This window comes from Camelina sativa, chromosome 15, assembly GCF_030686135.1.
Source record: "Camelina sativa cultivar CO46 ecotype springtype chromosome 15, ASM3068613v1".
NCBI lineage: Eukaryota > Viridiplantae > Streptophyta > Magnoliopsida > Brassicales > Brassicaceae > Camelina > Camelina sativa.
The window spans coordinates 13624948-13651188 of record NC_141894.1 but is presented as its reverse complement, the minus strand read 5'-3'; the positions used below and the strand labels follow the sequence as shown (position 1 = coordinate 13651188).

The 26241-nt window shown below is 37.4% G+C and overlaps 2 protein-coding genes and 3 pseudogenes across 3 annotated transcripts; 3 read left to right on the top strand and 2 right to left on the bottom strand.

Moving 5' to 3' along the window:
* Positions 1 to 1738: 1738 nt before the first annotated feature.
* LOC104704256 (uncharacterized) lies at positions 1739 to 5774 on the bottom strand (annotated as a pseudogene).
* A 1061-nt stretch (positions 5775 to 6835) lies between these two features.
* Positions 6836 to 9620, top strand: LOC104746777 (pentatricopeptide repeat-containing protein At3g23020). Its single transcript, XM_010468297.3, is given in 3 exon segments — positions 6836 to 7458; positions 7461 to 7498; positions 7500 to 9620. Coding segments are annotated over 3 exon segments (2550 nt in total). The 5' UTR covers positions 6836 to 6980; the 3' UTR covers positions 9534 to 9620.
* Positions 9621 to 9788: 168 nt separating this feature from the next.
* Positions 9789 to 12417, bottom strand: LOC147926596 (receptor-like protein 36 pseudogene; annotated as a pseudogene). The gene has a single exon (XR_015582212.1). The product of XR_015582212.1 is annotated as a receptor-like protein 36 pseudogene (transcript).
* A 9267-nt stretch (positions 12418 to 21684) lies between these two features.
* On the top strand, positions 21685 to 22137 carry LOC147926595 (F-box/kelch-repeat protein At3g08810 pseudogene; annotated as a pseudogene).
* A 487-nt stretch (positions 22138 to 22624) lies between these two features.
* On the top strand, positions 22625 to 23617 carry LOC147926594 (uncharacterized). Its single transcript, XM_087487111.1, has one exon. It carries the CDS (start codon positions 22625 to 22627, stop codon positions 23615 to 23617), a length of 993 nt encoding a protein of 330 aa, XP_087343237.1.
* The last annotated feature ends 2624 nt before the right edge of the window (positions 23618 to 26241 follow it).

Here is a 26241-nt window from a genome sequence, read left to right as displayed (position 1 = left end):
CTGCATCGACCGATGCATGCTCGACATTCCACGAAAATCCCTAGTTGCATCGATCGACGCCTCCACATGGCATCGACCGATGCTCCAAAGTCAAATCGCGCCGTCCTCGCATTGAATCGACACACGCACAAAGTGCATCGATCGACGCACATGCTGCGCATCATCTTCCTCGAAGCTCCTCGCCGGATCTCCATCCCTAAACCACCAAAACACAATCCAATGCCACAAATAAACTTCCCAAAGCCTCTTGCGACTTAACAACATTCTAACAAGCCAAATAACACATAAAACAAACAAATCAGAGAAATCTCAAGCTTAGATAAACTATGGTCATGCACTCACCTTTGCCAAAGAAGATTCTAACCCTAAAACGATAGATCTACGCTCCTAGCACGTTCTTACAACGTTCCTAGCTCAGATCTCCCAAAAACAGCCACCAAACTCCCAAAATCTCACCAAAAACCTCAAAAACAATTAATAACTTCTTTTCTCTCTTTCTTTTCTCTCAAAAGCGGCCAAAACCACTAATGATAATACAAACTCGACTCAAGGGTTTTCCCTAACCCAAAACATAACGTTTAACTTAAATCGCTTCCCGACAAACCGGTCTTGCATCGATTGACACATCTCTAGCATCGATCGATGCACATCCCAAACCAGGATTCCGGTTCGCGGATGTTACAATTCCATCTTGCAATAAAATTTAATTGTATATTACATCACAATAATATCAGATTTTAATTAAATGCACCCCATCCTAATGAATAAAAGATGTATAATTTCAAAAAAAAAATATATATGCATTATATCAGATGTGTATCTTACTTAGCATAAAATAATTAAATATTAATAAAAATAATATTAATAACAATCTGTTATCATCTCATATTTAGAAAACAAACATTATTTTAATAATCTTTGTCTTATATATTGTAATCTTATACGTGATAATTTTATCACATGTCAAACTAATTTTAAATAAAATATACTTAAATTTTTAACAAATAGTGAAAAAGTTATTTAAGTTTGTTACTTCTTTATATATATTTTTTTTAATCTAATGTTAAATTATATTCAAAAAAAAAATAGCTGTTTTACAACTAGTGCAGCGGATAGTTGAAAAGTTTTTGGAAATTTAGACTACATTAAGAGGAAACCCATAGCATATATTCGTGTTTGAAACCAAAACTGGAGACCATTGCAGAAGCGCTGATCCCCTTGTCGTTGAATAAACAGAATCTGATCCCGAACGTTGCGATCAATCCACTTGATTAACTGCCTAGGTGAGTTAGGATGTTGACCATGTTGCCGTCCATTTCTTTCCCGCCAGATGGTGTACACCACTAATTGAAAAGCATAACGAAGAAAAAAACTAGCCAAAAAGTCGAGGTGGTTGTCTGCTAAGTACGTGAGGAGCGGGTACCAGTCAGTGGTGTAGGGGGAACGAAACACCCCCTTAGCTGTCGCAGCCCACACTTCTGAAGAAAACTGACAGGCGAAAAACAGGTGAGAACGGGTTTCAAGACTTTGTTGGCAAAGAAGGCAGGTCCCGGTAGCACCAATGTTCCACCGCAACATTCTCTCCCCTATCGCCAATTTATCATGAACTGCTAACCAGGTACAGAAGGTATATTTGGGATTCACATGAGCAAACAAAATCGCTTTGTGCCAGAAGACCTCCGCAGTGGTGGAGCGGATATGATTCCAAGTGTCAGTTGTAGAGAATACCGAGTTGTACTTATCCCCCTCCCTTTCCACATAACCAAATTGAGAGGAGGTGTGGGAGACGATGTCTCCGTCGACGCCGTGCGGACCAAGCCTCAGCAACTGTCATTGTTCGGTTAATCCCCAAGTCAACAACCCCGTGGGCCCCAGCGACATCCACCAACCTGCCTAACGATGACCAGGTATCAAACTAAAACGATGTCTGCAACCCGTTACCCACCTCCACTTTGCACATAGTGTTAGCCACTTCTCTATATTTGAGGATCTTTCGCCAAATCCAGGAGCCCGCACATGTGGTCTCCTTAATCACCCATAGCGACCGCCCCTTTAACAAATAACGATTTACCCATTGTACCCATAAAGAGCGACCATGTGAGAGTATCCTCCAAACCAACTTGAGGCAACACACATCATTCGCCTCTTTTAAGCTTCGAAGACCAAGTCCACCCTCCCGTCTCGGTTTACTTACAACAACCCACTGCAACTTTGCTTTCTTTGGATTCAAATCAGCCCCAGACCATAAAAATGCATAGCATATTTTCTCCACTTCCCTAATACAAGCACGGGGAAGTCGGAAGGCACTCAACCAGAAGTTACAAATACTCCAAAAAACCGAGCTGACAAGATTAAAACGGCCAGCAAAGGATAGATAGCGTGACGTCCAAGAACCAATACGTCACCTTATCTGCTCAAGTAGAGGGGTATAATCGGACACCGTTAAACACTTAGTCACCAGTGGCAAGCCCAAGTATCGAACCGGCGACTCTCCCACGACTAAATCAAACTGATTCTCAATAATCTGGCAGTCATCAGCAGAAACACCGGCAAGATACATAGTCAATTTTTCCAAACTGATCCTAAGGTCCGATAGCTTAGCAAACTGGTCAAAGATCGAGACAATTCCCTCAATGGAACGGGGTTTGCCATCAGAGAGTATCATTAGATCATCAGCAAAGCTTAAATGAGTCAGATTGATATCTTTACATCTCGGGTGGTAACCAAATTTTCCTGCTCCAGCAGCAGAATCTAAAAGCTTAGAGAGAACATCCATACAAACCACAAACAAATAGGGAGAGATGGAACACCCTTGTCGGAGACCCCTGAAGCTCGGAAAGTACCCGACAAGCTCCCCATTCACTTGAACTTAGAAAGAGGCAGTGGTAACACATAATCTAACCCAATGGATGAACTCCGGAGGCAACTCCAGGGTTGAGAGAACATTTAACAAGAAAGGCCATTGAACAGAGTCGAAAGCTTTCGAAATATCGATCTTAACCGCACAACGTTCTGAGATTGTCTCCTTGTGATAATTCTTAACCAATTCAGTGGCAAGCAGCACTTTCTCGATCAACAACCGGTCTTTAACAAAAGCCGATTGATTCCCTGCAATGAAACTAGGTAACACCACCTTCAACCTGTTTGCAAGAATCTTTGAAATGACCTTATATAGAACATTGCAACAAGAAATAGGTCTGTAATCCCGCATTTCCATAGCCTCTAGTTTCTTTGGTATAAGAGCTAGTATGGTAGAATTTATTCCTTTTGGTAGAAAACCTTTAACAAAGAAAGATTTAACCGCAAGTGAAAACTCCTCACCAATAATATCCCATGTCGCCTTATATAACTCAGAAGTAAAACCATCCGGACCAGGAGACTTATCGTTTGGCATAGCGAATAAAACCGATTTGATCTCCTCTGTGGTTACAGGTGCTACAAGTCGAGTTTGCTCTGTCGCCGAACAACGGTATTGCAATAGGTCTTGGAGCATGGCAACCTCTGCACCCTCAAAATCTGTAGGCTGCTGCTGCATAAATTCTTTAAAATACCTCTCAGCCTCCAACTTAACCTCTTCACCCTTAGCAACAGTACCATTCGGACAAGTTACTGCATTAATAGTGTTCATCGCCTTCTGAGTTGCAACAGCCCTATGAAATGCTTTGTTTTTTTTATCTCCTACCTTAAGCCAATGTAACTTTGACCTCTGTTTGAGAAACTTCTCTTCCAGTGAGGCAACATGATCCCACCGTAGAAAAGCTTCATTTTCCTTTCCATAGTTATTACGGTACGATTGGCCAAATTCTGATTCTGTTTCACACATAGATCCTCAAAAGCAGCTTGAGATCGCTTCTCCAAATTACTCAACCTATCCTTCGCCAATTGCCGAAACAATGGCTTTAATCCCTTTAATTTTTTGTGAAAGCGAAACAGTGTTGAGGTAGATAAAAACAGAGGCTGTGTTGTCTGCCAATAATTATCCACCATAGGCCGAAACTCATCCATCTCCGTGAGAACATTAGCAAATTTAAAAGGTCGACGTTTCTTGGTATTTTCATCACTCTGCATATGTAACTTGCTACGCAAATGATCCGAACAACCCCCAGCCTCAAAAAAAGTGTAAGCCCACGGGAACCGTTGTAGCCAAGTATCATTTACCATCACCCTATCCAACTTCTTCATGATGGGGTCCTGGTCCTGCTTGTTCCACCAGGTGAACAATGGACCGCTAGAGACAAGATCAGTAAGCGAACAATAACCCACAGTATCCTGAAAGTCCCTCATTCCACTTGTAACCATAGGATGGTCATCCACGCGTGAATGTTTGGCCATATCGAGGGTTTCATTGAAATCTCCCATAATCACCCACGGTTTTGAATTGATAATCGGGGACTCAGCATGGTCTTTCAACTCCTGCCATAAGACTTTGCGCTGCTCCCCCGTGTTCAACGCATACACGAAAGAACAAAAGAACTCTTCTAGTTGATCCTCCAACTTAATCGAACAGGTGATCAGCTGCTCACTTTTATAAAAAGGAGTCATCCGAACTTTATCACTCCAAACAATCCACATACGACCACGTCGGTTGAATTCATAATTCATCAAAACCGACCAATCCTTAAACACCTTATCTCATATCCATTTAGCATTCTTCTCTCTCACCCGAGTCTCTAGCAAACAACCAAATTGAAAATTACTCTCCCTTAACCACTTTTGTATCACATAATGTTTTGATGTTTTATTGAAGCCCCGAACATTCTCAGAAGAACCCTGACATCTAAAAGTGTTTTTGGGTAGGCTTCCTACTCTGATCCCTAGAGTAAACTCTAGAAGATTGATTAGAAGCTGTTGAAACTGTTTTTGGGAAGATTTGCATTCACGAGAAGGCCGAAGCAACACAGCTGGCTTCTCCCCTCGGTCATTATCCTTACCCCCCATCACTGCAGGGTCCGGAACCTCTTTAGGAGGAACCACAACAGTCGAAGGAAGCAAGGCAGTCTCCACCTGCACTGGTTCCTCTATGACTCCGTCCCCTTCTCCCAGCACTAAGTATGTGTTCGAAAGGAGAGCACCCGCGCTAGGCTTTCAACTCTCTGAAACCTTTCCCGGACTACGCCCAATCTTTGAAGGAGTGATCTATTCCTTATCAGACCCCGCCTTCTCCTTTTCCGACCCCTCCTTCTCCTGTACCACCACCATATCTGAACGACTAACTTGGGGTTCTATGTCTGTCACTCCCACTAGGTCTCTATCACCATCACCATTCAGCGAAGGAGATCCCGAAGAAATCTCAGTCGAAGGAACAGATGGCAAAAGAACCTTTTCCCTGATCACCTCATTCTCTGGCTGCACCGGAGAGAGGCAATTTGCAGTTGAATGCCCCCATTTAAGACATCTACTACACCGTGGTGGCAACCGTGGATAATCAAACTTAATAATAGTAGCAATCTCACCTTCTTCCTCCCCCCCCCCCCACAGACGTACTCTCGTGGCAATACTTTTGTTAAATAGGCCTCAACCAACATCTTCGCTTCGTCAAAACTAACACAAGCTTCAGTGCTCGGGTGAAAACGGATCGGTTTACCCACCGCGCTAAAAAGATATTCCAACCCTTTGTCTGTGAACATAGACGGAGGAACATTACGCAAAGTAACCCACAGAGGGATTGACTTCATTGCTGGTTGCGAGTCTGCTGCATACGGTGAACACTTAGACAAAATCATGGGAATATCCATGATGTTCCACATTCCTCTGTTTAAAACCCTACTTCGCATACTGTCATTTCGGATCCTAAATTTCACCGTAGATTCGTTAACCGCAAGTACATCAATCAAGGTAGATTTATCCCCTAAACGCCATATCTTGTTAACAATCATGTGGATCTTACCCACATGTGGAGCTTTCTGATTTAGGAATTTGCCAATAAGAAAATCTTCCCACAAAGGCCTAGCTCTCACAAACATATCCTGTGGGACAACCACCTTCTCCTTCCCTTCAACCTCAACCACTTGAAAATTCTGTTGAGTGAAAACATGTTTCTTCGCCGCCTAAAGCCAATTTTGATTCTCCCTCAGATCTCCATCTCCCTTTGCCAAAGAGGAATCCCCTTGGCTCATGAGCGGAGCTTGAACACCCTTCACCACATCATGCAACCCGTTATCACTCCCCGGAGAAGCCCCCGGCGGCTCCATACGTGCACAAGAAGCGAAAAGAAAACCCTAATCGCCCAAAAAATCGCCTTTAAGTCTACTTAAGGAAAGTCCCTACCTTGGCCTTTTTTGATGGCACAAGGGTTTTTTTAACTTGTAAAAAGAGTTTAAAAAAATACGGTGTTCTTTAGATTGAACTAAAACAAAGGATCAAAGGTTTATTTTGTTAAATTATTTTTGATGTTGTAAACGCATAAAATGCTTAAAAATCGTGTAGACGACGATTAGACGTTCTAAGCGATGGATCACTGCCCACTGTAGCCTAACACTTTTTTGAACTTTGATTTTTTTCATTATGTGAACTGAGTAACTAAAAAACTTTTCTCTCCAAGGAGTTTGTAGAAACTGACTGATATTTGTGTTTACGAAGTTTAGAGGTTAAAATATTAAAGTTTTCATGGTTCTTTATGCGCATATCGTAAAAGTTTGGGAACATTTTAGAAAATTAATATATAAAGAGTTTTTTTGCATAAATAAAAAAACCTTCAAGAGGTTACAGCTTTTATTCCCTTTAAGGGCTTAAACTATTACGAAATTATAATTTAAACCCCCCAAATGTCCTCTCTTTTCAATCGGACAAAGGACGTGTGCGCGCGCAATTATATCCATTTGCAACTCCCCAGAAACAAAAAAACACTCGTCGGAATTTTACAGAGAATCACGTTCACCGGAGAGGTTGATAGATACCACCGTCGTCTGAATTGGCCGTTCTAATCCTTTTCCTTTTCTCTCTGGGGAATAAAACTAATTAATGCTCGTTGCAGCTCAAAAATGTTGTTGAATCTTCGTCTAGATGGAAGTAGCTTACATGTTCTCTGTTCTACAAAAACCTTACCCATCTCTCCTCTCGATAAATTCCCATCCGCCAAGAAAGTGAAGCAGAATTACGTACCAGGAACCCACGAGAGTGACAAAGGACCACAGAGAACCACCAGAAATGGCGACCGAGGTGGTTGTAGTACTGTTTCCCATGAAATTATCTCCGGAAGAAACATACTTTTCGTAAACCCAGGTACCGGTCGCGTCGGGAAATCTAAAATTAGTGATGGGTTTGTTGAGAAGAGAGGTAAAGACGGCGGATTTAATGGGAATGGTATGGTTGGTAAAGTGCACACCAAGTGTTCGACGAAACGTCTCAGTTACGGAGGATGTATTCCTGCTATACTAGAGGCTTTGGATTGTATTGAAGATGTTGAAGATGCGTTGAGTCCGTGGGCAGAGAGGCTTAGTAACAAGGAGAGAACGATTATATTAAAGGAGCAGATACGGTGGGAGAGAGCGGTGGAGATTTTCGAGTGGTTTAAGAGCAAAGGTTGTTATGAGTTAAATGTGATTCATTACAATATAATGCTTCGGATTCTTGGGAAAGCTTGTAAATGGAGGTATGTGCAGAGTTTATGGGATGAAATGATTAGGAAAGGTATCAAACCGATTAATTCAACGTATGGGACTCTCATTGATGTTTATAGCAAAGGCGGGCTTAAAGTACATGCGCTTTGTTGGCTAGGGAAGATGAGTAAGATAGGGATGCAGCCTGATGAAGTTACAACTGGGATTGTTCTTCAGATGTATAAAAAGGCAAAAGAGTTTCAGAAAGCAGAGGAGTTTTTCAAGAAATGGTCATGTGACAGGTCGTTTGGGATGTTGAGCGTGAAAGATGTGGATTCACATGTTTGCTTGAGCTCTTATACTTACAACACGATGATTGATACGTATGGTAAGTCCGGTCAGTTAAAAGAGGCTTCAGAGACGTTCAAGAGGATGCTAGAAGAAGGGATTGTTCCAACTACAGTGACTTTTAATACCATGATTCATATTTATGGCAATAACGGTCAGCTTGGTGAAGTCACTTCCTTGATGAAAACAATGAAGCTTCATTGCATACCTGATACAAGAACATATAACATTCTGATTTCACTTCACACGAAGAACAACGATATAGAAAGGGCAGGTACATACTTCAAGGAAATGAAAGACGCTGGGCTTAAACCGGATCCTGTAAGTTACCGCACCCTCCTTTACGCATTTTCGATTAGACATATGGTTGAGGAAGCTGAAGGGCTTATAGATGAGATGGATGATAATAATGTTGAGATTGATGAGTATACACAATCTGCTCTCACTAGAATGTATATAGAAGCAGAGATGCTTGAGAAATCATGGTCATGGTTTAAAAGGTTTCATGTTGCGGGTAAAATGAGTTCTGAAGGCTATTCAGCCAATATTGATGCCTATGGTGAGCGTGGATATTTATCAGAAGCTGAGAGAGTATTTATCTTCTGCCAAGAAGTGAATAAGAGAACAGTTCTTGAGTACAACGTAATGATCAAGGCGTATGGAATTAGTAAAAGCTGTGAAAAGGCGTGTGAGTTGTTTGAGAGCATGATGAGTTATGGGGTCACACCAGATAAGTGTACATATAATACTCTCGTTCAGATCCTTGCGAGCGCCGACATGCCTCATAAAGCCAGATGCTACCTGGAGAAAATGAGAGAGACAGGATATGTGAGTGATTGCATACCTTACTGCGCTGTGATATCTAGCTTTGTGAAACTGGGTCAGCTTAATATGGCAGAGGAAGTGTATAAAGAGATGGTTGAGTACAATATCGAACCCGATGTTGTTGTATATGGAGTCTTGATCAATGCTTTTGCGGATACTGGAAACGTTCAGCAAGCTTTGAGCTATGTAGAAGCGATGAAAGAAGCTGGAATCCCGGGAAACTCTGTTATATTCAACTCTCTGATCAAGCTATACACTAAAGTCGGGTACTTAGATGAAGCTGAAGCAATATATAGAGAGCTTCTTCAATCGTGTAACAAGACGCAATATCCGGATGTATATACATCAAACTGTATGATCAACCTGTACAGCGAAAGATCGATGGTGAGAAAAGCTGAAGCGATATTCGAAAGCATGAAACAGAGAAGAGAAGCAAACGAGTTTACCTTTGCGATGATGTTGTGTATGTACAAGAAGAATGGTAGGTTCGAAGAAGCGACTCAGATAGCGAAACAGATGAGAGAGATGAAGATTCTTACTGATCCGTTGAGTTATAACAGTGTTCTCGGTTTATACGCTTTAGATGGAAGATTCAAAGAAGCTGTTGAGATTTTCAAAGAGATGGTTTCATCTGGAACTCAACCTGATGACTCAACGTTCAAATCACTTGGAACCATTCTGATAAAACTTGGGATGTCAAAGAAAGCTGTTCGTAAGATCGAAGAAATTAGGAAAAAAGAGATCAAGCGAGGATTAGAGCTATGGATCTCAACTCTCTCATCTCTTGTTAGGATTGAAGATTGCGACGACGACGACCTTTAGTGTTGACTAGTTTTGGTAGACTTTTAGCTGTACCTCTATTGTATATAAAAACCTTTATAAAGACTATGAAGCGGGAGATTTGATTTATTCATGAGGTTATACAAAATTGAACATAAAACCGGTAAATTCCCACTCCTCCTTCTCTAATAAATTAAGCATATGACGCGCCAGTTTCACTTAGACGAAAAAGATGTGTTCCCCCGAAATAATTAGGCCCTTCGAACATGAGTGTACACTATTCGAACATGAATGTAGTTTTTGTTTTAAATATGATTTTCAAGACACTTTGTTAAAGATATATAACAAAGTTACATACAAACATGGATCATATTACACAAAATGGTGAGAACATTATTGTTTATAAGAAAACCACGAACTACAACCCGGAGTACAAACTTGACGAAAACTGCGAGGAGAGATGGGGTTAACGAGCTATGAACCATTGATATTTGTATGAAGTGAAGATATGCCCGATCACTAATCCACAAAACAGACCAGGTCCAAATGCTATCGCTGCTGCTATCCAATTCAGCACTGGCTCTTCCGGTTCGGAGAAGGAGTCATCGGGTTGATGGGACGTAGGAACGGGAACATGAAGGCTTTCTCCACAAATGTCCTCGAGGCCGTATAGCTCAGGGTTACCCACAAATGAAGAGCAGTTTTGCCTTTGAAACTGTGTGCTCCGTGGCACCATTCCTTGAAGATGATTGTAGGAGAAGTTGATGTTGGACAGAAACGAGAGGTTCCCGAGACCTTGAGGAATTTCACCTGACAAGTTATTTCGTGATAGGTCTAATGACTCGAGGTTTGTAATATTCGCCAAAGATGCTGGGATATCGCCAGTGAATGCATTGCCGGAAAAGTTGAGATGACGAAAATCTGTCAATACACCAATGGATCCGGGGATATCTCCCGAGAATCGGTTCCCAGAGAAATCAATAATTTTCAAGTCGTTAAAGATGAGAGCAAAATTCATGTCTACTCCTTTATACACCAAATCCATCGAATTACGGGGAGCACTGGAGGGACGCTCTATGGCTCCGTACGATCCATACTTCCACCGCTTTGAAATTTCAATCCAATTGGCAAAATAGTCTTGTGGCAATGATCCGTCGAAGTTGTTATTGGATATGTCAACGATCCTTATTCTTTCAAACCCTAAATAGGCAGAAGGGTTGTAGACTGGACCATAAAATGCATTTGATCGGAGCAGAAGAATATTTAAGGAAGGCAGAGACCCCAACCAAAATGGGAACGTGTCCTTGATCTTGTTTCCTTTCACATTCAAAAAACTTAAAAGCTCGCAGTGGACCAAGGAATTTGGAAGCTTCCCCACCAAATTGTTGTTGCTGACATCAAATGATTCTAACGATGTGTTGAAATTCGTGAATACATCTGGTAGAAATCCTCTCAGACTGTTGTTGCGCAAGAATAGGCTTCGAAGAGAAGTGAAATTCTTCAAACATTGAGGGATGGAACCAGTGAAATGGTTGTTCGACAAATCCAAGTCTCCTAAAGATCTGAATTTACAGATCCACTGGGGGAATGGTCCGTGGAGTAAATTTGAACCAAGATCCAAAAAACCTAATGATTCTCCATCGACAACTTCCACTGATTTTTCGAAGCTGCTGAAAGAGTTATGAGAAAGCTTAACATATTCCAACTTAGACGATCTCCATAAACAATGAGGTACTTGACCTTCGAACTTATTGTAGGAAAGGTCGACATTGACTAATTTAGATATAGAACTTGGGACTCGTCCTAAGAAATTGTTGTGGCTAAGATATAAATTCTCGAGATTGACTAGTTTTGATATAGATTCTGGGATTAGCCCATCAAAACCGTTGTAGCCAACATCTAAATGTCTAAGCCTAGATGATGAAGACGTGTTCCCAAAATCAAGATGTCCCTCGAATTGGTTTTGGCTTAAATAAATCTCGACCAAGGAAGAAATCATGAGTAATGATGAAGGAAAAGGTCCGACAAATGAGTTGCCATACACAAGGAATCGCTCTAAGTTATGGAGTCCACTTAGGTCAGCAGAAATCGAGGATTGAAAATGATTGGAAGAGAGGTCTATATTGGACAAGCTGGTTAAATTGGACAATACTATAAACCCACCAGTGAATTGATTTTTACTGAGGTCCATGTTATAAAGTTGGGTTAAGTTGGAAAAGGAAGTAGGAATATTACCTCCAAGATGATTTTCTTTAAGCTTAATGGATTCTAGTCGGTTTAGGTTACCGATTGAAGCTGGAACTTCACCTACTAACTGATTACGTGAAAGATTAAGATATGTGAGGTGAGAAAGATTTCCAATAGAAGAAGGAATCTCCCCTTGGAGATTGCCTTTTGAAAGATCAAGATGGGTGAGATGATAAAGATTTCCAATTGAAGAAGGAACTTCTCCTTCTAATTGATTATAGGAAAGATCAAGATGTGTGAGATGAGAAAGATTTCCAATCAAAGAAGGAATCTCCCCTTGGAGATTGCAATCTGAAAGATCTAGGTGACGAAGATGCTGGAGTTTAAAAAGACTACTGATTGATTTCCAAGAGATATTGTAACCCGTAGTAGCATAGGCCTTGAGTTCAAGTGATATCACCTCTCCCAACATAGCATCACACGTGACACCATACCAAGAGCAGCAGTCACCGCTCTTGTTCCATAAAGGTACTCTCCAGTAGTCGTTAAACGGGAACTCCTTTTGTATCTCCAAAAGAGCATCTCTCTGGTCGCGGCGGCACAAGGACCGTGTGGGAGAAGCTGAGGTGTTTGGTAAGGGAAGTAGGCAAAAGAAAGTAATAATACCAAAGCAATATGATTGGCTTCTTCGATTCATTTTTGATATTTTGAAGCAAATATAATTTATTGAATGCTAAGTTGATGGAAGTGTATGTTTTCGCACTTCTCTTTTTATATGAACGAATAAGCTTGACTTGACAAGTCTTCCTATGGATTACTTTAAAGATAATTTAAATTTAAAGAAAGAAAAGGGTGTGTATTGTTTTTTCTGGACACACCAACCAACTAAAGCTTTAGAAATACAAAAAGCGTAGCCAGTCCTCCATTTTCTTTGGTCCACATTTTTTTTTGGCAGCTTTGGTACAAATGGGTCATCGGGTCATGCTGTTGACCTTGTACCTTTACCAGGAAAGTAGGAACTTCTCTAGGATCAGAATTGGAACGTCTTACAAGTGTTTGTTTTTGTGAAAGTAGAAAGATGAAATTTTCAATAGTTAATTCGGTTGTCTTACACCATGCACTATTAAAACGAAGAACTGATAAATTTCAACCAAACTAGATTCGGACCCGCACGTACGTGCGGAATTGATTTCAAGAATTAATGTTATTTATTAGGTCTACAATATATTATGTATGTGTGAAATTATGTTTATAAACATATTTTAAACAAATATTATTAATATTTATAATCTAAACTCATATCAGTACAATATTCTATTTGTTTTAGTCAAAAAGTAGGATCAGATCTGTTTTGTTATTAGTCGAAACAACTACAGTTAAAAAATAAGCAAAAATAATATGTTTATTTCTGGACAGAAAAATTCGTCATGACCCATACATATCATGTTTTTTCTATCTGAGAATTGTGGTTTTAGATCAAAACTGATTTCACAATAACATTTGGATCGACACGACGATGCATCCAAATCAAATGCGAACCGAAGTGATCGGTTATAAAAATTAACCAAACTGGATTACCTAAATTGTCTAGCTGGGGGAACCCACATTGATAGGCCTACCTTGTAACGATTTTGCTATTTTTTACTCTTAGAAAACCGGTTCTCTAAAAACAACATGAGCAATATATGTATTCATACTGCTGAATTTGCAAAACCTATGGGTAACAGGCGTTTCAAAAACAAAATTCCTAATCTATAAAATATGTCTTTTTTATTAACCAAATATTAATTAAAATATAACTCCAAGTTATTTGTCCAAACTTGATAGAAGTTGTTTACAAACATAATTTGTGACACTAATGATCTATCAAATATGTTTTAAGAGATCGGGTAAAAAATTATTTTCTGTTTTGATAGTCTCAAACTCTGTAATTTTTAAAAGTACCAAAATTTTTGACATAATTGTCCTAAAATAGATATTTATCCATTCGAAACTCTATAAAATCGCATTATATGGTTCACGAAGATTAGAGGGATTCTTTCTTTTTAGTTGGTATGATAAGTTCTACTTATGCAGTAGAATTAAATTTGATTTCCTTATATTATTTGAATTTATAATTATATTTCCAAAATTTGATTGAAGATTACTTGTTCCTATCAGTTTGGATAGGCAATTATAACCATATGTTTTGTTTTGTTTGATCGCCCCAATTTAAATAGCACACAAATTAAATGAAAAGAAACGAAAATGTGAATTTACAATTCGAATTTTTTTATAAAATATATTAGTAACATTTTGATTTTTTTATACCACACATATATATACCTACACTATATGTGGGGATGGATAAACAAATCTAATATATAATTACATGTTTTCTCTATATATAAAATCTAAACCAATGTTTTGAAATCCTGACCGAACCGGCCGATCGAACTGGTTTAACTGTGAATCAGAAGGTATCCCGGTCCAGGTTATGCTAAAAACCCAAGCATTTAAAAACATTGATCTAAACACAATCAATTAGTGAAATTGATTAGAATCAATAACTTCTTCATGTTTCTCTTTCACATCATATGTAGTAACAACATTTGTTCTTTTTACCACCTGCAAACATATATATATATACATATAATTATTATTAAATCATATGTGGCTAAAAAATATTAAATTCATTAATATTTTGGTACCTTAATGTATCTATTGTCTTTTTATTCCACCAACCTTTATGTTCTTAACCTATATTTAGAAAGTTTAGATAACCATTAGAATATTTTGTGAAAATTAACATCTATTATACTCTCTAAATAATAAAGTTTAAACTTCTGACCTTGTATTAGCTGGAGGCAATACCTTATGGTTCTCCAGTAATGTGAACTTCAAGCCCTACATAAACACATCGTCGCTATTAGTCAATGTTTTTAAACCAGATCGGACCGGCCGGTCGGACCGGTCCAACCGCGACTCGGTAGACATTCCGGTCCGGATTACTTCTAAAAACTGGACAAATAAAAACCCGTAAAAAACCAGAAAAATCCGCTAAAAACCCGTGAACCGGTGGTTGAACCGGCAGGTTGGACCGACGAGTCGATATCAAATTAAAATATTTATTTTTATCACATTTAAAACTCAAACCAAATTAAAAATAAATATTGTTATTTATAAAAAAAATCATTTAGTTATTTTATCTAATCATTTAAAAGTTTAATTTTAGCTGTTTAGTACTTAATTATATATGTTTTGTTCATATATTTATAGAAAAGTAGATGTTATATTCATAAAATGTAAATAAACCAATAAACTAATTGACCCGTAGTTCAACCGGTCCGACCGGTTGACCCAGTGACCCGAAAGACTTTCGGTTCACCTTTGGTCCGGTTTTAAAAACATTGCTATTAGTCAAAAGAACAGACAATTATATACTAAAAGAGAGATTAAACTGGAAAAAAATGTTTTAATAAAGAAACAAAATAAAGAACATCCTGTTTTATTTTTTCGATTTGATATTTTGTAGTAAATCAAAGTTCTCTTTCCTTTGAAAATAAGTTTCTGTCTCGGAGTAAAAGAGATTTGAGAGTTTTTTTTTGAATTGAAGATGATTACTGCAATATTTATACAAAAAAAAAAATTTGGCCGATTCATAGATATTTTTTTTAGTTTTGATAAGAATAAATATTTTTACAATCTTGTTATTACTTAACATTTAGTTTCACTAATGAATTCTCCTAAGATTATGAGTATTATCTAAAATATATTATTAATATAAATATGAAAATTTGTTTGAAAAACATAGGTTTTCTCATAATTTGGTAATATTACCTTGTTATTAGTTTGCAAATTATACTGATTTGGAAAGAATACATGAATTTCACATATCTTAAATGTTGCAATTTGAATTATCGATGATAAAAAGAATATATTTAGTATTGTGATCTTGTAGTTATAGTAGATATTAAATATATGACGTTTTTGAATTTATTATAATTTCCTTATGTTGTGTTTTATTATATAACTATATTATTTTCGGCTAAGAAAGATATTAATCACGTTTGGATTATTTCCTTATTCAAGATTTGAAGACTAATGATTTGAATTTAATTATTTAGATATAAATTAAGGTAGTTTGTAATTTTTAGGGATGCTGATTTTATTCTGTTTTTCCTAATCTAATAAATCATTCTGTTTTTTATGGTAGGATTTAATTACACCTGATTTTTATGTACTAACATCATTTAATTTTTGTTTGGCTATTACACAACTAAGGACTATCAATCTGTTTGGTTCCAATTAATATCAATTTGTTTGGCTTCAAGAATTACATATCCTTATTTTAATTTAAGGGGCATTTCATTGTAATAATCTCTAACCCTATGTCTCTTTACTAAAAATGCTTCCCTTTTAATAGTATAGATGAAACTGTTTTGATTAAATAGTTTGTTGATTTTTTTCTATTGAAAATCTTATTATATAAAAGCTTGGTTGTCAAATTTATTAACTCGCATAATCGCAACACATGTCATCTTTATCGATTCAATTTTGACACTTGCAAAAAGAAAAATTATAAAAGGAATTACAAAGCCTAAAACTAAAAAGATTACAATTTTTTTTGAAAATGTATAACATAATAATATAGTAAATTACAAATCTTATTATATAAAATTTTGTTTCTAAGTTACTCATTAACGAGATTGTGACACATGTCAATTGTATCGATAAGATCTCGACATGTGTTAATTCTAAAAATTTATTAAAACATTTAAAAAACAAACTAAAATTTTAAAAATAAAAGTTATAAACCTATTGTATAAAACAAATCTACCAACTATCAATATTTGTTTATTCCTTCTTTTTTAATATTTTTATTTAATTATGTTGTAGTATTTTTAGATTTTAGTTATGTTATTTAGTTAAATTTGTTTTTATTAGAAATTCGTGATGATTTTAAAATTAATTTTTATATTATTTTGAATTTTTTTTCTTTAGTTAAGGATATGTAAGATAAAGATTTATTCATTTTCATTAAAAATATATATTTTAATGTTTTAGTATTTTTAAATTGTTTTTAGTTTATATTTTATATCTTTAAATTATCTAAGACTCATAAACACCATGCTTATAATTTTCAATTTTTTTCTTTTTAGTATGTCAAATTTACTATCTTTCAATTTCTCAAATTTTATTGGGCTAGTCATAAAATCATTGCAATCGTGTAAATATTTTTTTCTCAGTTTTTTATCCAAAATATTTTTTTGAGTAAATAATTTTAATAAAATATTTCAGTGGTAATACAAACTGTCACAAACAAATTTTAGTGGTGAAAAGAAACTACGCCAAAGTGAAAGTAAAAGAACAAAAATTGGTTTAATTTGTTCACAAACATATTTTATAGGTTGTGATAAAGAGCAAACTTTACAAATAAAATATTTTTGGATGTAAGAACATATTATCAGTGGTATAACATAGAGTAAAATTGTATGTAGATTCTAATAAGAAGACGTTTTGACAAATTAACTCCATGTAAAACATGAATAAGTTGTGGAATGTTTTTGAAATTTTACAATAATAATATTCATAATGATAATGTTTGAAAAAAGTTTTGATGGATGATAATTTAGCTTTAGATTATTGTAATAATTGTGATATCAACGTGCTTAATTTTATTTTAGTTTCTCAACCTTTATTGGGTTGTCATACGCTCACTGCAATCGAGTATATTTTTATATCTTAAGTTTCTTTTGTAAAAATTATCAATTATTGCTATGTGATATATTTTTGTTCAAAAGAGTTTTTGAATCAACAATTTTAGTGGTTATAGAAATTATGCAAAGTGAAAGTAAATAAACATATAGTTGGCTTATTCTGTTCACATATCTATTTTTAGGTGTTGCTAAAGAGAATGTTCCAACAATAATGTATGATTGAGTGATTTATAAATGGATGGAAATAAGATGATGGTTTGACCGATAGTTTGCATGTAAAACATTATCTAAAGAAGTTGCGTAATCATATTTTAGAAGAGGTTAAGAAACTATATATTTGAGATTTGGCAATAACAATAATGATGAATATCAGGAAAAAGTTTTAGTGACTGATAAGTTATTGTGAAAATGTTACAATAAAATTTAAAATATAGAAATGTAAATTAGTGTGTTAAAATATATATATATATATATATATATATATAATATTTTCTCTAACTAAAAAAAATCTCTATTTACTTCCCTATGATAATTTTTACTTACAACAAAATTTTTTTTTGGTTAAATTGATTTTATTTTTAAATATTAAAACCTGCAAATTTAGTTATTTTATAAAATAATTTGTGTACAACCTGATACATTTGTTAGTAAATTCAATACTTTTTTTTTACTTCACTTAGTAAGTTGTTAAATAAATTTAAAAATTAAATATGAGAATTTGATTTCTATTCAAAACATATGACTAAAATTTCAACTATATAGGGTTCTGGTTGATTCCCAAGACCTAAATTTCGACATCATCGAACTTCCCTTTCATTACAACATGATGACTTGAATTGAATGTTGATATTAGAAGATATTAAATCGATATAAACTATGAAAGAACGACAAACTGGATTTGTATTCACTGATCTATGATATTTCAAGATTGTAAGTTGTCCCTTTCTCTGGGATAGATACAATGTATTTAAATTAGTGGGAACCCGAAACCAAACCCTGGATCTCCTCCTACGATCTCGCCTCGTGGCTCCGCGATCTTATCAACTTCTTCGGGACACCTCTCGTGGTTTGACTCGGCGCTCTTCTTGGTCGATTCATCTTTTATGGGCCCGTCGCAGGCCCACCATCTCCACTAAACGATCGTTGCATAATGGGCTTCTTCTATGGGCTTTAGACTAGCGAAACCCAACACCAACAATTAAAATGATATTTTGATATGATAAGGATAATCTTTTGGTAAAATTAGTATTTTTAATCATCATTTTCTATTTAATTAATAGCATTTTAAATTGAAAATTAACCAATATCAAACATGTGATCAGTTTGTGACCAAACCAAATAACAAACAAAAACTCTAAACTTAGATTCTTGTAATTAGTTCCAAAACCGTCCCGCTATATATATAGGACTACTAAATATGGTCACAAAAGAGTCCTTAAGTAAACTTTGTTGCATTTTAGTCAGAAATGTGCAACTCCCACTACCAGTCACTTAATCGTGGCTTATATACAACTATACTTTCTAGTCGGAAGTGAGTCGCAAATTAGAGACTATGTTGCGACCATTTTATTTTGCGACCGTTTTTCTAGGACGAACATAAATGGTCGCTAAGTAGTCGTAAATAAGGGTTTTGCGACTACTTAGCGACTATCATAAGAATGGCAAATGGTGTGTTTTCTTGTAGTGTGTGTATATACTTTGATTCAACTAAAGATTCTTTAGACTCAAACTACTCCAGATACTCTTTTTAATAGATGGTAATAATAATACCAAGAAAGCAACAAGATTGGCTTCGACGCATGACCTTAGTCTTTTCCTTTTGAAAGCAAAGATAGTTTGTATGTTGAATGGTAAGTGATGTACATAAGAACATTCTCAGTAAGGAGCTTGACTTGGCAAGTCTTCTATTTTTTTTTTTTGTGCACCAAGATTTTATATCATACTAAATCAACCTCCAAGGGGGGAAAGTTACAAAGGGAGGAACCAAAGCTAAAACTCCCTGATCCAAAACAAGATCAATAACCGAATAAAAGCAGATAGATTGATAGAACAAAGTAATCCTAACACATCGACAATAACTGAAATCGTTGAATCCTTGATCTTGATCCTTGATAACAATAAAGCAGATAAGTGAGAGGACACCTTGGACAACACCACTCACATGAGATGAGATGTTGCACGAGATTGAGTCTACCACATGGGCAGATAAAACAATCCACAATTGGGCTGCAGCGACAAAGGTGACAGGGCACCAGGCTGACGAGCTAACGAAACTATCAGAGAAAGAAATCTCTAGGAAGCACCCCTCAATAACAGGTGCTGGCCGCACAAAACAATAGCAGCAGTTGAAGCACCACAGAAGCAAGTGTGGCGGTTGAATGCTCTTCTCCAAAAACTTGGACAAAGAAGCAGAGGCAAGGTGGAGGATAGAAGTATATCCAGTCCAACCACGGTAATGGATAGAAGTATATCCAAAACACAAAGCTCTTCTAACACCAGCGACTCCTAAGTAGACCGGTGGCTCCCATTGCAGAAGAAAACAAACCCTGCGACAAGCTCTAAAAGCTCCAACAAAGATCCAAGAAGTATTGGACCAGGCCCACCAAGAAAACAACTTCATGGGCCTCCGCACAAGACCTAACACGGTCAAGACCCCATCACGGCGGCGGAAAAGAGGGGGGAAAACAAGGAACAGACCGAAAGGCACCAGCAGGAAGAGGCTAGCAGCGGAAGCGGAGATAACGGAACTCCCAAAAAACTTTGAGGGACAGCCAGATCCAGATCCAGATCCGAGAAGGGACCTCGCCACACCGTAGAAAACGCCGGACAGAACACCGGTACACGGCGGTACCGGAGACAGGAGATCGGCTAAGGTGGTTGGAGAAGACAAAACACGGCGGAAGTAATGCCGGAGAGGAAACCGGAAGTGCGGTTTGAGCCAAGAGTTGAAACTAAATAATTTTGGATTTGACGGGAGAGAACTGGAGCAGCAAAACGATGGCATGGTCCGACGCTGGCGAGTCAAAGCTACACCGGCGTCGGAGAGCGGTGGCTCTTTTGTCGACTCGGCAATGACGGCTAGGGCGAACGGTATCGAAGAGAGAGAGACATTCGGCAAGTCTTCTATTATATTATTATTTCAAAGATAAAAAGATTGTGAATATACTGTTCTTTGTGGACACCAACAAAAGCTTTACAGATACAAAACAAATAAAAAAAAGGCAAAAAGAACAGTAGAAACAAACATGTATGTATGCCGTGAGAAACGGCTTTGGAATTAATCAGTTAATGTCGTGGAGACGGAATTAGTGAACCAAGTCGTCCCTTTGTTTTCGTGAAGATATCTCTTAGACCCCACCAAGTGTTGGAGGAAACGTCTAAGTTACGGAAAGATATAGTCCAACTATTCTTGAGGTTTTGTATAGTATTAGAAAATGTTGAAGATGTGTAGAGGCCGTGGGAAAGAAATGTTATAAATAGAAGAATGACGAAAACTCCAATCTAAATATGTAGGTAATTTCATCGATCGGTTAGTTCTTCTTCTCGATCAACTTACCCAAAGAAAGATGAAATGCTTTTTTTGTCAATGTAGAAAAGATGAAAACTTCAATAGTTAATTCGGTTCTTACACCATGAATTATTAAAACGAACAACTGATAAATTTCAACCAAATAAAACTAATTTGATTAAATTGTTTTGAGAAAGATCTTTAAACAAGCTTGGCCTTATGGGTGATCGGAGAACGATGGGTTACAAGCTTGGTTTGGTTCAAGAAATTAAGTTTTATCTGCATTTGATGTAACAAAGTAATTTTTTTATTTAAATTTAATTTAACATATATTAAAAAAAAATCTTTAAACGTGTAATCGTTAATTTGTTGAAGATTGGTTTTTTTTTTTTTGTCTATTGAAAGTTAGTTTGTAAAGTTATGTACAACTGATAAATTAATTAGTAAATTAAATATTTTTTCAGTTATTAAGTTGTTAAATAAATAAATAAAAGTGAAGTGAACTTAGTGCAGTGGCAGGAGGTAAATTCATTTGTAGAAGTTACCGTCACACCAAGGATCGAATCTCGTTTCCTACGTATAGAAATTTGGCTAATGGACCAGCCAATTGTGGTCCAATGGTTGACAAAAAAAATATAAATTAAAATAAATAAATAAATCATAAAATTAAAAAAGTCTTGCCCACAAAGCCGAACAACTATTTTAACCTAACGTGTATGTACATCCACGCCAAAACCCTAAATCCTCTGTGAGTTGGAGAAATCGATCAACGACGATTTAGTAATCGTTAATTCCGTCAATGTCAACGCCGGAAAATAAGAGGAAGAGGAAGAGGACACAGAAGAAGCAGAAGCAGCTGTTGTCGTCGAAGCCGCGATCGAGCCTTCTTAATCCGTCACTTCCCTATGATTTACTATTGGAGATCGTCGCACGCGTCCCAAGATTGTACCATCCGACTCTCTCACTCGTCTCCAAGAGCTTTCGATCTCTCCTAGCTTCACCAGAGCTTTACAAGGTCAGGTCACACTTAGACCTCACCGAGAGTTGTCTCTATGTGTGCTTCGATATGCTTGAAGGCCCTACCTGGTTCACCCTCTGCCGGAAATCTGATCAAACCAATAAGGAGGAGAGGCGTGGTTATGCTTTGGCTAGAGTCCCAATTCCCAATTCTCCTAACGTACGGTTTTCGAGTGATGTAGCACACATCCTGCTTCACTATCACTTGTTGGTCGTTCGCTCCCATACGTCGTGACGTGTACCGCAAGTTTCGTTATTTGTTTTGTTTTGGATTTATTCAACAGTTGTTTAGGATAAGCTCGAGTCTTTATTCTCATTATCTTAGGATTAGATCGTATCTTTTCTTTTTGGCCTTAAATAGAGTCGCAAATCCTTGTATCTGTTGGATTAAGCTTGAAATAAGTTTAAGGCCCAAGAAAAGTATATTTAGGAGGATAATCTAAATATACATATTTGTGTTCTAGGATAATCTAAATAAGTTATCTTTCCTATTCTAGCTTAGGAAATTGTTGTTGAGAGTTTTATATTTAAGGTGATGCAAGAGAGTTGTAAAACCTAGAGAGATTTGAGAGCTTTAGGTTTTTTGAGTTATTTTTCCTAAAGTAATAAAAGAGAGTTATTCTTATTCTTGATTCAAAGTTCTTAGATTTATATTTGGTATCAGAGCAGGAATCTAAGGTGTTTAGTAGAAGGAGAGAGGCGTTAATCTGTGAAGTTGAAACATGAGTGAGTTAATTTCAACTACAACCTCAACCGCAGCAAACACACTGCAGGAAACTGGTTCCTCGTCCATCAAGTGTCTGATGCTTACCTTGACCAACTACACGGTCTGGTCTATGCGTATGACTTTGACGCTTAAAGTCCACAAAGTATGGGAGTCGATTGAACCTGGAACAAGCGACGAAGAGAAGAATAATATGGCGAAAGCCTTGCTATTTCAATCTATACCTGAAGCATTGATCCTACAAGTTGGAAACCTTGAAACCTCAAAAGCTGTTTGGGATGCCATAAAAACAAGACATATGGGAGCAGAGAGGGTCAAAGAAGCTAGACTGCAGATTTTGATGGCTGAATTCGACAGGTTGAAGATGAAAGAGTCTGAAAAGATTGATGATTTTGCTGGTAGACTCTCGGAATTGTCTACAAAATCAGCAGCCTTGGGAGAAACTATAGAAGAGCCGAAGATTGTGAAGAAATTTCTTAAAAGTTTACCAAGGAAAAGATACATACACATCGTGGCTTCTCTTGAACAAGTTCTTGATTTGAAAACAACAACCTTTGAAGATATTGTGGGTAGGTTGAAAACTTACGAAGAAAGAATCTCCGAAGAAGAAGACAATCAAGACGATCAAGGAAAGCTCATGTATGCTACTACAGAATCACAATCATATCAATCTCCTTATAATGTTGGACGAGGAAGAGGTGGAAGATTCTATGGACGGGGAAGAGGACGTGGATGCTACGGTTATCCTCCGAACAACGGCTACCGACAAGAGCGAGATACATCTAAAGTGGTCTGCTACAGATGTGATAAGACAGGACATTATGCGTCGGATTGCCCAGATAGACTTCTCAAACTTCAAGAGACACTCGAGAGTGAACAGAATAAGACACAAGAAGCTGATGCATTGATGATGCACGAGGTGGTGTACCTCAAAGAAAGGAATGTGAAACCTAATGAGTTTGAAACACAAACAGATGGTGATAATGTGTGATATTTGGATAATGGTGCTAGCAACCATATGAGTGGAAATCGGTCATACTTCTCAAGGATTGATGAGACGGTCACGGGAAAGGTCCGATTTGGAGATGACTCACGCATTGACATAAAAGGAAAGGGATTTATTTTGTTTGTAACGAAGAACGGAGAAAGGAAGGTGCTAGCCGATGTCTACTTTATACCAGACTTGAGGAGCAAAATAATTAGTCTTGGACAAGCCACAGAGGGTGGTTGCGATGTCAGAATGAAAGGAGACTTCCTAACTCTACATGACCGTGATGGTAAGCTCTTAGTAAAGGCAAATAGGTCTCGAAATCGTTTGTACAAGGTAACTATGGAAACAGAGCATACAAAGTGGTGCTTACAACTTCGACTGTGAGTGATTCAGCAAAATGGCACGCAAGGTTAGGACATATCGGGTTAGAGAGCATGAAGACAATGGTGAAGAAAGAATTAGTTACAGGGATGCTGAGATTCGAGATTGATAAGGAGTTGTGTGCTTCATGTTTGCTTGGGAAACAAGTAAGAAAAGTTATTCCTCAAGCAACATCATATCGAGCCACACACATGCTTGAGCTCATACACGGAGACCTTTGCGGACCAATCACTCCTGCTACACCGGCACGGAAACGATACATCTTTGTACTCATTGAAGACTGTTCCCGTTACATGTGGTCGATCCTCTTGAAAGAAAAAAGCGAAGCACTTGACAAGTTCAAGATTTTTAAATCGATGGTTGAGCAAGAAACAGGGACTTCCATTAAAATGTTTCGAACCGATCGGGATGGTGAGTTTGTTTCAAAGGAATTTCAAACTTTCTGTGATAACAACGGTATCAAAAGGCATCTGACAGCACCATATTCTCCTCAACAAAATGGTGTTGTTGAGCGACGAAACAGTACGTTATTGGAGATGACAAGGAGTATCTTAAAACACATGACGTTGCCGAATTACTTGTGGGGAGAAGCAGTGAGGCATGCCACTTACCTTATCAATAGGGTTGCAACAAGAACTTTGGTTGATCAGACTCCTTATGAAGCTTTCAATGCGAAGAAACCAAACATCGAGCATTTACGGGTTTTTGGCTGTATAGCATATGCGAAAACAGAAACTCCACATCTTAAAAAGCTGGATGACAGATCAAGAGCTCTTGTACACTTAGGAACGTAACCAGGTTCAAAAGCAGAGATGTGGTCTTCGATGAGAGTAAAAGCTGGAACTGGGTGAATCTACAACAAGATACAGTCATTGATTCGGGAAACTTCAGCATAACCTTTGAGGAATTTGGTAATAACGGCATTCGGGAGATAGAAACAGCTCAAGAACCAGAGACAAACGAAATAGAGGAGGCGGTAGAAACAGAGGAGATAGACGAAACAGAGGAGAGTAGTGAAGAAGATTATGTTGACGATGAGGTCACCAAGGAAACAGAGAATCCTAGAGAACATTCGACTGCTCAAGTCTCGGTAAGAAAGTCAGGAAGACAAACGAAGAAGCCAAATTATTTGAATGATTACGTTTTGTTAGCCGAGATTGAAGGTGAACGACTTCTACTTGCAATGGACGAAGAACCTTGGGATTTTAGTGAGGCAAAAGGAGAAAAACATTGGATCGAAGCTTGTGAAGAAGAGATAGGATCCATAACAAAGAACAATACTTGGTTTTTGATGGAGCGTCCAGTTGGAGTTAAACCTATTGGACTAAAGTGGGTGTTTAAAATCAAACGGAACTCCGATGGTAGCATAAACAAGTATAAGGCAAGACTTGTGGCAAAGGGATATGTGCAAAAACATGGCATAGACTACGATGAAGTATTTGCCTCAGTTGCACGCATCGAAACAATTTGTTTCATTCTTGCATTAGCGGCTTCAAACGGCTGGGAAGTGCATCATCTCGATGTAAAAATGGCTTTCCTTCATGGAGAATTAAAAGAGGTAGTCTATGTGAATCAACCTGAAGGTTTTGAGGTCTAGGGTTCTGAAGATAAGGTGTATAGGCTTAACAAGTCACTATACGGGTTACGTCAAACACCAAGAGCATGGAATAATAAGCTGAATCAAATCCTTAAAGAGTTGAACTTCACTAAGTGTTTCAAGGAACCCTCACTATATCGAAAGCAAGAGAAGGAGGATCTTCTTGTCGTGGCAGTGTATGTGGACGATCTACTTGTAAGTGGCTCTAACCTAAACATGATACTTGATTTCAAAAGAGATATGGCATCAAGATTTGAGAAGAGCGACTTAGGAAAGCTGACTTACTACCTTGGAATCGAAGTTCTGCAACACGCAAATGGCATTACCTTGAGCCAAGAGAGATATGCGAATAAGATTTTAGTTGAAGGTGGAATGGAACAGTGTAACTCTGTTCATATACCCATGGATGCTGGCTTGAAGTTATCTAAAGCACAACATGAGCGAAATATTGACGCAAAGGAGTATAGACGAAGCATTGGTTGTCTTCGTTACTTACTCCACACTCGACCTGATCTCTCTTATTGTGTTGGGGTGTTAAGTAGATATATGCATGAGCCAAAAGAATCCCATGGAGCAGCCTTGAAACAGGTTATTAGATACTTAAGAGGCACCACTTCTCTTGGTCTTATGTATAATCGTGAAGGGA